Source organism: Thermobia domestica, chromosome 1, assembly GCF_964235325.1.
Source record: "Thermobia domestica chromosome 1, izTheDome1.hap1.1, whole genome shotgun sequence".
Lineage (NCBI taxonomy): Eukaryota > Metazoa > Arthropoda > Insecta > Zygentoma > Lepismatidae > Thermobia > Thermobia domestica.
In genome coordinates, this window is record NC_137454.1 from 290,437,910 (window position 1) to 290,452,187 (window position 14,278).

The window sequence follows — 14,278 nt, forward strand, 5'->3', positions numbered from 1 at the left end:
TACAACGTGTTTCAGTTCAAATAATCAAGTGCTAGTTCTTCTAATACTTGTTGCAACAGTAGAATAAACAAATAATGAAGTCCTTTGAAAATTATTCACATAAACGAATAATTATTGGGATAACTATTATTCGTAAATTGTGTCAAAATAATTTAATAAAGTCAAATTTTGATTATTATTCTATACCGAATAGTGTAATTCCTTTGTTTCATACTAAAAGATTATATGTTAAGTGAAAGAATATTTATTTAGGGTACTAGTATTTGAATTTATAACCTGAATAACATTACTTGAGTGTTTACTAATAATCATAAGTACGTTGTACAGTAAAATTGTTGGCACAACTTATATATTATTATAGTATATACTACTTAGATATAAATATATTTGACAATCAGTGAGGCTATGCGGCCACTAATGAACATAAATATGCATAGTAGGCAGGGCCGGATCCAGGATTCTCTGAGGAGGGGTGCACCAATAAATACTAGTACATTTGAATTAAATTTGAGTTTTTTTAAATGCCTTTAGGCATCTGTGATATGAATGAGGAATTCCTTTAGAAATGCTGTGTATCTGCTCTCGATGAATTATTTTCCTTCAACCTTCAGAAAATGTACTTAAATTATTGATTTTGCAAAACTCACTGCTAACTTCTCACTTTAACTAGTGTATATTTACAACGAAGGGAGGTACACGTGCACCTTTGCACCTTCCCCCCTAAATCCGGCCCTGATAATAGGATAATTGGAAATAATAATGGTGAAACTAACCAGTTCATACCAGCTTTGCTATTTTAAATAACTTACACTAAAAGTACAAATCGCTAAACAGAGCAACGTTTATTTAAAAATAATAAATGTGTGACAGTTTTGCCAGCTAACTGAATATATTGGCTTCATCAGACACTGCCTTCACACGTCAGACAGACAGTGTCTGATGAAGCCAATATGTTCAGTTAGTTGGCGAAACTGTCACACATTTATTATTTTTAAATAACGTTGCTCTCTTAGCGATTTGTACTTTTAGTGTAAAAATAATAATGTTTATCATATTTATGCATTTTCTTATTCTGAAACAAGTATTTCAATCATAGGGAAAACTTACAAATATTTAAGATTTACATGTATTACTAGTCTAAATCCAGAATGAAAGATATTAGAAGATTTTAAAAAAATGTACAAGTTAAGAACTTTAAATGAATTCAATTGTGCTTCAATAAAATCAACATAAGAAATATTCTTTAAAAAATTATAAATGTGTTTTATATAAAGGATAATAAAATATGCCTAATTAAGTTATATCTGTAAATGATGTATTTTAATTTATTGCTTGTAGATTTCCGAAGGTGGAGTGTTAAATGAAACCAAATATAGAGAAGATTTCATCAACACCTACAATGCAGACCCTTGGGCACCCATTGCAAATAAGACATTAGACGATTGTCTTCATTCTGTATCATCAGGTAGCCTACATTTTTTTCAGTTATGCTAGAAAGATTTCTATTAATGCATATTCAATTTTGTGAAAAAATTGCGTACATTGATGTCCTTTACCTTGTCCAAAAATGCAAAAAATAGGCCTTACTATAATAATTATTCATACTAAATTTGTCTGAAATATAACATTATCGTTATTAATAAGTAATCGCAAATTAATTAGGTCAAAATACTTTTCAGATGAATAAACAGTACTTACGCTTGTTTGCCTTCTTTTTCAGTTACTCATAATAAGTTTATAACATCTATTGTTTTCTTACCTCTTCTGTAATGTTTACTGTATGCGAGGTGAAAGACTATCTGGACTCACCACGACTTTATATGGATGATTTCTCAATGAGCAGTATCATTGTTAGGTTCAAGAAGTCTCTTGACCACTTTGTTGTCTCATATTTCTTTACCAATTCGTAAAATTCTTCATTTAATCCATATTTTTGAAAATTTTACTTGGTGTACTGTATTATCTAAAACAGTATAAATGAGGGATGTAAATAACCACTCGCCCGGGGCGAGTGATTCATCGGTGCAGGCGAGTATTTAATGTCATACCGAAGGTAAGTACATGATTTCTATTGTGGGATGTGGGATAGGAGCTTTTTTCTTGGACGAGTAACATTTTTTTGCTTATTTGCATTCCTGGTATAAATGTTGCCTTTTATACCACAAGTGTAATATCGCTTCTCATTTAAAGTATTCTCGTCTTTAAAATATCATAAATCCTTTATTTTCCCTGCTTTCTTCATTTCCTAGTCAACATCTAAAATATGCAGTTTGTCGATACTTTATGCTGTCTTCAATTTATTTTTGCCTCTTCTTAAAACTCAATTCCCCATGCTACTTATTTTCTACTGTCTTCCTAATAGCCCCTTGTTCTCTGTGAAATTCCATTAGTTTTATCTCTGTACGTTTCGTAATATTTTCCTACCCTTTCTAATTATTCTTTAGTCTCACCATTATTTTTTCTATAGTTCTCATCTTGTTTTGTCGAATTTCCTTCCTATTCTGTTATTTGAAATTACTATTTATCGTTTTGTTTTGTTCAGTATTATTATGTTTCAATACATTTCTTTCCATTATTTTCTTTGAACATCAATCTATGATCCATTATTATTAGCTATTTCTTGTACTCGGTATAACGCTATTTTTCATCAGTCTATTGCATATAACGGTCAATATCTGTATGCATCCACTGACCATTATCACTTTGGCTCATTTTTCTGAGTCTTAGCATACGAATTGATATCTTTCTTCTTTATGTTTTAACTTTTCAATTTCTAAGAGTATGGTTATAACGAAATTTTCCTATTTCATCCTTCCCATCTATCCATTAAATTTTCTCATATCAAATCACCTTCCACCCTTCATAGAACAATGTGTTTATGCGGTGTTTAGCTTTCAATTTTTCTTAGTTACAAAAATCATGGTTGGCAGAAAGAAAATTCAAAGAGTTCTCTGCGGCTTAGGCAAGAGCATCACATTTACAGCAAAAAAAAACTGCAGACTTCTTCTAAACGTCACTGAGTCCTGCTGTGTGTGTGTGTGTGTGTGTGAGAGAGAGAGAGAGAGAGAGAAAGAGAGAGTAGCCAATCAGCACACTGTCCACTTGATCGTTCATTGGAAAGAAACACGCACGTGTGTTTTTTTAAAAAAAAAGAAAAGGAGAATATGTTTGTTTTGCTATTTTCGTCGCGTTTAAAGAGAAAAAGGGAAGGACGAAACAGAAAGAGTTCGGTATAACCGTACCCTAACTTCCATTTCCCAAATTCGCTTTTGGTCACATTTTTACAGTTAATATCAATTTTAGCCCAATTGATTATATTGTGATGAGAAAAAATTGTTGTCCCAGGGAGAGTCTTCACGTTCACTGAACTATTCTAATACGTTTACCAAATCATAACACAATCCATCTATTTACAGAAAGCTTCCATGCATTTCTTTCCAAATTGTGTTGGTTGATCTAAGTTTCTTATTACGAGTGAGTTCTGTCTACAAAAGTTCACAAGTTCCTCTTTTGTTTCATTTCTTTCTCGGTGCGAGCGGTCCCGGATTCGATTCCCGGTGGGGTCACTCGGTCGAAAAAGTGAACACGCTTTTTCAGGCCAGACACCCTGAATGAGGTTTTCTCGGGTTTTCCTCATTCACCAGGCGAGCACACAATCCGAGGAAAGGGTGGTACCTAACTTATAGATCCCAGGCCGCTCCCTTCCCTCCCCAATCCTTTTTTCCTTCCCTTTCCTCGGATTGTGTGCTCGCCGAGGGGTGTCATCCCTCAAATCATGACGGGCTAAATGGCCTTAATGCCGAAAGCTCAGAAATCTAAATCCTAAATCCTAATAATTTCTTTCTCTATAGCCATGTTTGCCTAGTATAGAGATCTTGTCTTTTTAGAATTTCTTCTATGTTCTCATAGTTGCTCTTCATTTCTGGAGTTATTTGTGTTCTAATCGCTGCATTCTATTATCAACAAATTCTAATTTCTTTATTGTCTTTCAGATTCTAGAATTCCTCTTATGCTAAATCGAACGACTTTCTGATCTGTGTAAATTTCCTTTAGCCTTAAGTTCACAATCTTCCATTACCTTGGTATGGAAGTGTACAAATTCCTATAATATATTTAGCTGGTTTTGTTTCATTTCTGTCATGACATTATATAATGTTTTCGTCTTTAACATATAATATCTCTTTTAGTCTTTGTTATTGTTCGTTACTTTCAGTTACCGTTGTAATGTGGATATTCATTCCTCCAATGGTCTTCGGTAAAACATTCTTCAACAGAACCAAATGAGGGATTTATAACTGAAATCTTTTGTCCTGCGAAAGATTAACCGTAGTTTCCTATATCTGAGAAGATCAGGGAAAATAATATGCTAGTTTCCTGATGGCAATCACACCTAAGTAGTCCATGCTTTAAATGCACTCGAATACTCGAATCACAACCTGGAAATAATATTAAAATTTCCTAGCGACCACTATGGCTTTCACTATTTTATACGCGGCTGCTGCATTTAGACTAATTCAACACAAGCGAATCTGTTAATCATTTATCACTCAAACAGCTGTAAATTTCAATTTGGCACGCAATGCTCAACATTCGACACAGTAGAAGAGTTTAAGTAAAGATCATGTCTAACGAGGAGGAAATATTCTAACTGTTCTGTAAAATTATATTTCTGATGTGGGATTATTTCCTCCTATTAGGAACACTATTTAAATTTCCATATCAGATTCCTTTGCCTGTTCTTAGCTTAAGTGTCACGTTATTTTGAAGTTCTCTATAGTATTTACCTTATTTTTTAAGGAAAAGACAAATCCTTTGGTTTAGTATAAACATCAAAACTTGTAAATTTATGAAGTGTAATAGGTAAAACTTATTAATTCATATTCCTCAATGATTGTTTCTTATGTAAGTAATTAAATACGACCAAAATGATTCGATTTAATAAGTGATCCGATTGACTTACTCTCAGTTGAGCATACTTGAAACACCTTTGAATCCGAGTAATAGGGTGATAGCGTTTTAGTTCTGTCATGCTCAACACACACTTTCTAGATTACAATTTCCCAAATATGTTTAATTTACATAAATATTTTTCTTACCTATGCATCATTATAGAATCGAATGTTAATGTGCCTAGTTAGTTACTTGTTACTAGTTAATGCCGCGTTTTTATCACCGATTGTGTTCGATCTGCAGGCCACCTCTATTGACTATTGCTCGGTATCTCTGTTTCCATTGGGCTGATGGGATAGGCACCAAGAGCACAATAGTCCATCGGGGTGGCATCTGGACTCTTGGAAGAGATGTCTGAGAGGGGAACTGCTTCAATTTCAGTTTCCTGTTCGATACAGTGAATATTTGGGAGATGTTTTCGAAGCGTGGCTAGATGCCTTATCCTTAGTACAGTTCAACTTAGTTCACGTATTTTCCATACAATGCTGGGTTTTCATGCTGGCATATTTAATTCAGGACATAAGTCTAGCAGTAATCATAATTGATTTTGACGTTTTGCTCCACTTTTCGGAGACGCAGTTCCTCTGTAGCCCAATCATTTTAGACAAAATTTGTATCAAACTGTGCGAAAAATAGTCTAAAGCTGAAAATTGGCAGATTTGTTCTATTCGATATCCTGAACAATATATCAAAAGTCCCCTAATCTCCCGTGGTCGCTTCCTGGAATTACAAGCGGTTAAAGTCTGAAGTGCTGGAAAAGCAGAAGTGATCACTGGAATGGCTGTTACTTATCAACGGTTAAACCTACAAAGCTATAATAGGTCTCAAATAAAAGATAAATAATAGAGCTTCATTTAAAGCTATATATTGTTTTAATTGAACACCATCCAGGGCCGCACGAAACAATTGAAGCCCTCAAAAGTTGAAATGAAACAAACTCACTTTTTCTTTGCTTGGTTATGGACGTTTTGCTTTCGCAGATATTGTAAAGCTACCCGATTAAAAAAGTTTCAGCAAACTTTCTCTTTCCATCGGTATCTTTGTAGTGCATGTACGACTAAGAGTTACGGAGTTACGTGCGTTTAAGTGATGCGCGCTGCACTATTGCCCGTCTTTCACGCGATCGTTCTGTGAGCACCTGTAGGCTAGATACTTTACGTAATAATATTACAAATAACTGTGTGAAGCTGAAAATTGGTACATTTGCTGTATTTGATGTCCTGAACAACGGATCAAAAGTCCCCTAATCTTCCGTGGTCGCATCATAAAATTCTAGGTGGCTGAATTGCAGGAACGCTGTAGAAACGCAAGGAATCGCTCTTAAATCCAAACGAATAGGTCTACTGAGTTCAGATAGGGCTCGAATGAAAGATAAAAGAATCGGCTTTATTGTGAGGTGTTCATTTCACATCATGTACTGTCACACAAAGAAATAAAACTTATAAAAACAACTAAAATAACCCTTTTGTTTCTTCTTCTTCTTCTTCTTCTTCTTTTTACTTTGGAAGTCTTAGTATCGCAAATATTGCTAAAGCTCGATACAAATCTTTTGAAGCTACCCTTAGCTTCCTAATGACATCCATATTGTTTACATAATACCACTAGCTGTTGAACTACATAAATTTAAGCGACGCACTGCATCTGCACTGATCTTTGTCCAGCCTCACGTGATAATGTTTACGCCGTTTGCCCAGCCGATATGCAAGAGGTACAAACTATGCATGCAGAATTCTTGAAAAAATACGTTTCTTATGATGACGTCTGTAATTTCAACGCTCTCGCAACACTTTTATCTATCGTTGAAAACGCATGTAACAACCTATCATCTAACAGCCGCACTTCCGTACTTTAGATACAGTATGTTAGATAGGTGGATTTGACTCGTCTGTTTATTAGAGCTGAAAGAACTGGAGATTGGGAACTGCAACCCTCACAGCGTAGAAAGTAGGTTACCTTATCTACATGCTGCAGGTCACCTAAATTATGCTAAATTTGCGCATTTGTACATTCAGGAAATGCAAAATTTGGAGTCCGAAATCTCTGCCAAGGAATATGAGAAGTTCGCCGTTCAAGGTTATTTCACGATAAGAACGGACAAATTCTGGAGTGGAGTATGGAGTGATATGGTTGTGGAACAGCAATTAATGCGAGCAATTAAAACCTCTGGATGACTTACGAGAGGCCGAGGTATAACGGACAGTACCCTGGCTCAGTGGGTGCTTTCACTACCTGGAACTTCGCGAATGTGTGAAGCCTTCGAAAACTTCAGCGGCATCTCCTCATCGTCGTCCGAACAACATGTCGATCTCCAAGAATCCCGGCAACAATGCGACTACAAGGATCTTGAGAAGTTTTTTCTATGGCTTAATGACCATTCGACGTGAACAGTAACAATTTGATTTCTTTCACGACTGGAGTTATTTCTAATGCTTCAGTTAACTGCGATTCCGCTGAAACTTTGGGGAAAGCCTTTGTAGAGAGAATGGTTGAGAAGGATTTTGGAAATTTAAAATTGAAGAGATCTGACCGAGTAAAACACAGGTATATGTATTAAGGTGCATGAAAATGTCCCGGTTCGGTAGATACGAATCAAATGTTTATGCAGATAGTATGTGTGATGAAAACAGGAAGTTCTAAACAAGTATCTAAAGCACGAGTTAGCCCCTTATCCACCGGCGCTATTCCGAAGCACGGAATTAAGAAAACCAAACAAGTCTTCAATCTGTGATCTCTTCCAGTCGAGCACTAATAATAATGATAATATCAAGTCCCATGAATATGAAATTATAGTGGACGGATATATGCTGCTTCGAAAAGTTGTTTATCTAAGTTCAGCTACGTACGAACAAGTTTATTGAATCCTATATTTGCTATGTGAAAACTCACCACACCAAATTATCCACTGTAGTTTTCGATGGTTATGGTGTTACTACCACAAAAGATAAGAACTAATCCGAAGGGCAAGGAAACGTAGCTGTTCAAATATTTTAGTTGAAAGTACAAAAGTGGTTACATGTAGTCAAGCTGATTTTATGTCAAACAGCTGAAACAAAATACAACTAATGAAACAATTAAAAATTCGTCTTGAAAAGGAAGAAATCCACGTGAAGGAAGCCAAGGGAGATACTGATGCCTTAATAGTTGCTACTGCTTCAGAAAAAGTCGAATGTAATCGCAAAGTAACTGTACGAGTCTAAGTTAGTGACAATCTGATAATGCTTATGGTTATGATCCCTAATTGAGCAACCACCAATCTCCTGATGCCTAGCGTTGGGTCACATGCTGCCCGATTATAGAATATTTCATATATCCAAACAAGATTGATGATTTGAAAAAACATATACTTTTTGTGCATGTCATGCGTGGAAGTGACACTACTTCTGCTATTTACAAGAAAGGGAAAAATTGGCTTGGAATATATTCGAAAACAACCCACAACTACTGGAAACGGTGGATATATTTAATACGGCTGACGCAGATTGTGACAGCGTATCAGAAGCGGGAGAGAAGTTCCTCATTGAACTTTATAACGGCCGTGAATTTAAATCATTAGATCAACTGAAGGTTTACAAGTGCAACGGACTTGTAGCCAAGACCGTAATAACTAAATCAATCAATTTAGCGACTGCCTCCAACATCAGCTGCAACACGTCAAGATTTCCTTCGAGTGTACCACCAAAACAACAGTGGCTAGGAAATGGTCTGGACGCCTCACAATGGGGATGGAGACTTAAATGGCAAATATATTCTTCAGCCCACACCATACTACTGCCTGCACCCGAGGAGCTACTACAAATCATATCCTCCAACTACAAGGGAGGCTGCACCGAAAGAATGAACTGCAACTGCAGTACGGCTGAACTTCCATGCTCCAACATGTGTGGACGATGTTATGAGTTATGTCCAAGTAAAATGGTTGACTATGGAGATGAATCAGACGAGGTTGAACTTCGCCTCTAATGAAACAAGGTAAGAAAATACTTTTCTTTAAAAAGTTCATTTTTAGTTCGTATATCACTGCAACCGTACTTCCTAAGCATCCGTTGTATTACGTTAAAGCAACCCAATAATTAACAATGAATATAACTAGCTAATGATGACTGTAAATATAACCTTTAGCTATAAAATGCAAAAACGAGAAAGTGGCGGAGATTATGCAACCTACCGTTAGGTAAAATCGGGAGCTCAGTGGTCATGCGAATTACGTTAAAGCACGACGTGTTTTGTTTAAATCAAGTGGCGGATCTAGCCGGGAGCGGGAAACCTGGGTCCCCAGTTTTTTTGAGTAACAAAAATAATTGAAGCTATTATTTATATATTTGTGAACGTTTATAGTTATCTCATGATATATCTATCAAAGTCTGTGTTCTGGTTGCCCACCCCCAGTTGTTGTCATCCAGATCCGCCTTTGTTTAAATGCTTATATACACTCAACTACTGATCCTACATACAAAATATAGGTCTATATGTCATTGGATTTATATCGACCTTTTGCAATACCTGCCATACTAAGGCTTCCAAAGTAAAAAAAAGAAGAAGAAGAAGAAACAAAAGGGTTATTTTAGTTGTTTTTATAAGTTTTATTTCTTTGTGTGACAGTACATGATGTGAAATGAACACCTCACAATAAAGCCAATTCTTTTATCTTTCATTCGAGCCCTATCTGAACTCCGTAGACCTATTCGTTTGGATTTAAGAGCGATTCCTTGCGTTTCTACAGCGTTCCTGCAATTCAGCCACCTAGAATTTTATGATGCGACCACGGAAGATTAGGGGACTTTTGATATGTTGTTCAATACATCAAATAGAGCAAATGTACCAATTTCTAGCTTCACACAATTATTTGTGATATTATTACGTAAAGTACCTAGCCTACAGGTGCTCACAGAACGATCGCGTGAAAGACGGGCAATAGTGCAGCGCGCATCACTTAAACGCACGTAACTCCGTAACTCTTAGTCGTACATGCACTACAAAGATACCAATGGAAAGACGAAACTTTGCTGAAACTTTTTAAATCGGGGTAGTTTTACGATATCTGTGATAGTAAAACGTCCATAACCAAGCAAAGAAAAAGTGAGTTTGTTTCATTTCAACTTTTGAAGGCTTCAATTGTTTCGTGCGGCTCTGGATGGTGTTCAACTAAAACAACATATAGCTTGAACTGAAGCCCTATTATTTATCTTTCATTTGAGACCTATTATAGCTTTGTAGGTTTAATCGTTCATAAATAACAGCCATTCTAGTGATAACTTCTGCTTTTCCAGCACTCCAGACTTTAACCGCCTGTAATTCCAGGAAGCAAGCACGGGAGATTAGGGGACTTTTGATATGTTCTTTAGGACATCAAATAGAGCAAATCTGCCAATTTTCAGCTTTAGACTATTTTTCGCAAGGTTCAGACCTAAAATGACTGGGCTACTGTACAAGAAACCGGTCGGATGAACTCTTCTGGGAAACTTTCTGTGCATAATTTCACGAACTTTACCACAGTCTATGAGGTAAATCCACGCTACATCAAGGATAATAATAAACTTTCACCAATTACCCGCGAGATGATATTCGTACAGCCTCCTGCAGTTCTTTTCTCGCTCGGCCACATGACACCGTTTCAGAGTGTGCACACTGCTCTTGCGAATGACTACAAGGTGTAAGTCCCTGTGATTGATTGATTGTCGTCTACGATGTGCGGCGTTTGCTGGTAATCGCACTGTGTACGGGGGGATTTTCGGAGGTTGCTATACGCCGAACTACACGCAATAGCAGCGGGGCCCTCTTCACGGGAAGCCCGTTTCTAGTTCTCGCGCCGGTGTGGTGAGCCCAGGACTCTGTGCCTCATATTTCCATACAATATGATTCACAGTGGCACGACCTACAAAAACTTACTTACTTTACTCATTTCTACTATGCGCGACGCCGTGAACTTAGCATCGGAAAGGGCGATAAGGAATCCCTTCTCGAATCTGTTCAGTTCCGGCAGCATCAGACTACGCTTGTACACAGTACTCTATTGAATGACTAACGAGGTACTGTTACTTGTCTCATGCCAATCTCACGGCGGTGGTTGTGCAGGTGCGGTACAATTCCACCTTGTAACTTGCATGCACATTCAATTCGACTCAATATAAGTGAATCAACCTCTGTATGACCATTTTGTTTCAATAGAACTTGTAGTACTTAAATTTTCAATTTAGTTACAGCTCGATTATTATTAGTAGTAGTAAGTAATTTCAAAATGGTAATTACTTCTAAACAAAATTAAAAGTTTTGAATAGAATTTCAATTTGTCTCAATATCTAAGCGGTTATATGATGACATATGAGAATCCAAAGAGAAAATGAGTTTCGAAATATATGATTTTTTTTTCTAAAGTAACAACTGATATTATTGTGCTGCTTTTCTTACCGGTATCCAACTAGTCTGAAGTGACCTGGAAGGTTACTTTAAAGTTATCCTTTTGCACTTGTATGCGTTACATCACCTTACCACTACTATTACATACACAACCCTCCACTTCCACTTAATCCTAGACCTCACAAAGGGCGATAAGGAATCCCTTCTCGAATCTGTTCAGTTCCGGCAGCATCAGACTACGCTTGTACACAGTACTCTATTGAATGACTAACGAGGTACTGTTACTTGTCTCATGCCAATCTCACGGCGGTGGTTGTGCAGGTGCGGTACAATTCCACCTTGTAACTTGCATGCACATTCAATTCGACTCAATATAAGTGAATCAACCTCTGTAACAGCTCGAAGTGGCATTATACAAATAATATAAACACATATAATAGTATAAGCATACCTAATATTGTAAATATAGCAATAATTTTGTTTTAAGACTTACTAAGAATTAAAACGAATTATTTAATGTTTGCTAGAGATAAATTAATGGCTATTGTACCATACTTGCATATAACATTATGCTTTTATCTATTACAGTACACTCGAATTCCCTCAAAGACGATAAATGTCCTGAGAGAGCTCAAAAATTGTCATCGTGTGCTCTTTGCAGAATGATGGTTGTAAGTAGATCAAAAATTTATATAAGTTACTCAAGTTTTTATGTTGCTTTCAGTAATGTCAACAATGGCTCTGAAATATAATGCGTCATGAACATTTACGGATAAAGAAAACAGTCATAATGCTTTACATAGTCATAATTAGAACTTGGATTTCTTTGACCAAGAAACTTTGAAAAACATTAATGGGTTCATGCTCTAAATAGTAGCAAAACATGATTTAAAAGACAAAGGCGTTTGGATCTGTAAGAGTGGAAGTAAATACTCTCTCCATATACCCTATGTATATACATATTTCAAACAATACGTAATATAATAATATACTAATGAGAAATCGGAAACTACTTATATCGGAGTTGTCTTCTCCCCGTACCCAAGCAAATGCTGAAATGACGCTACTGCTAGAAGCCAGTTAGCCACGCTATTCCCACACTACTGCACCTTGAAGCTCAGTGGTGCCAAGTTCTATTATAAAATGCTTCCAAGGTTTGTGCAATATCCCTCATACTAGAAAAATATCCTTATATTTAGTGTAAAGGATAAAAGACAGGTATCAATATGAGTACCAGTGATTTCAGGAGAAGGCCTGGGATCATAACTTCGATCGTGGTCGATGTGGGTTACAAGTATTTTTTCAATAATACTTCCATTATTCGTGCATTCAAATCTTCCCTGAATGTGGATGGATAAATTTTACACCAAAATGAAACAAACAAAACTGGATTTCAAGTACATTTGCAGAAGAGAAGGGAGGGACAGAGACAGATAGATAAGGTGGCAATTTCTTTTATCAAAGTAATTGATGCTATAATAGGTCAACCACATTGACTTCCCTACTCTGGTTTCTTCAAATCCTGTTACACAAGGACGCACACTACAAGTGTTCGAAGAAAGAAATTTCAAATAACTTCGTTGCCAACACTGGTAAATATATATTTAAAGCAATAAGTGAAATTCTCCTTTAAAATGGCCAAAAAATACTTTTATATCGCTTTGAATCCAAACATGACCTAAAACTAATATATGGTTCTAATATACATTTATATAACCAATAAAATTGTATTCTCATGTTTACAAGAATCATGTGTTTATATTTAATAACAAGTAAAAAACTGCCAGCGTAAACATATGGTATGACAGAGAAATGTGGGAAGTAGTCATAATAATAAATATTTACCGACAAAAATTAGTAATTTATTAAGGACCAACTCATTTTACACAAGACCATAATCATGGAGGTTCGTTCGAGGTTAGGAGTTTTGAAATAAGTTTAAAAGTGATGTCGTTTCATAACACCCATGGCAGTAGGAAAATTCAACTGATACGTTATGGATCATGGCAAGTGGGCAACCCTAGCTACTTTCAGTATTGTTCATTGTTATTTGCTAAAATTTCCCTTGTAAAATAGGACAAAACCAGAAACTTGTCTACTCTTTAAATAAAACGAACTAGTATATAATGTAAAATTTGGTCAGATGGAATTAAATTAAGGATTTCACTTGAGCTTTACACCCCTAGATAGGCACATTTGCTATTCGACAAATCTGTTTCGGAAGTAATCTTTCAAGATTGTCATCAATATCAACAAGTTTTTCCATTATTTTGCCCAGGCTATATTTAAGGGTTGTTATGAGGGAGACATTTGGTCACTGGTAGAATGATCACCTTTGGTGCGAAAGATTACAGGTCATGTAAGCTTGCTCCTAGAAATGTCTCATGTGCTACATACTACATATAGAATGCAGTATGTGAAATTTTCAGCTCGAAGTATGAGTTATCAAAATATATCCAAAATCAAGAGATTACTGCGGTAGAGTATGACGAACAAACTATTACAATTTCAGCGGAATGGGACATGCGAAGGCCTGGGACGCCCTCCTTTTCTAGAGACTAGTATGCTTAACACTTAGGTATAGATCGGGGGCAAGAGAACCAGAAAAACGTGAGCAAACTTCACTATGTTTGCCAACAGTGTAAATAGAGGAGTGCATTCTTACGGAACTACTTGTTCCCCTATTGGAAAGCGGCTATTCAACCACAAATTTGCATTACATATAACACAGGCCGCCGAAACAGGTTTGCTTTTTTGAAAGCATTGGACGGAATAGAAACGAACACACTGTAGACTGGGCAGTGGAACTCGAAATGTGAACACACCATGGATTGAGAGGCATATTAGAAAATAATGGGCTCAATAAACATCGTTACCAAATATGAAATACTATTTCAGCAATTTGGCGAATAATTTTTCAAATATAATATTAAAACTTACCACTACACTGTGTGTTTTGACATTATAGAGTTGC

General features: G+C 36.2%; 1 protein-coding gene across 1 annotated transcript in view; it reads left to right on the plus strand.

Annotated features, from left to right (window-relative positions):
• The window catches only part of LOC145667694 (uncharacterized), a 43,066-nt gene that overhangs the window by 17,104 nt on the left and 11,684 nt on the right, over positions 1-14,278 (plus strand). The window contains exons 7-8 of the mRNA XM_081735156.1: positions 1,339-1,465; positions 11,893-11,975. Of these exons, the coding sequence (XP_081591282.1) occupies positions 1,339-1,465; positions 11,893-11,975 (210 nt within the window). The remainder of the gene's footprint in view (positions 1-1,338; positions 1,466-11,892; positions 11,976-14,278) is intronic.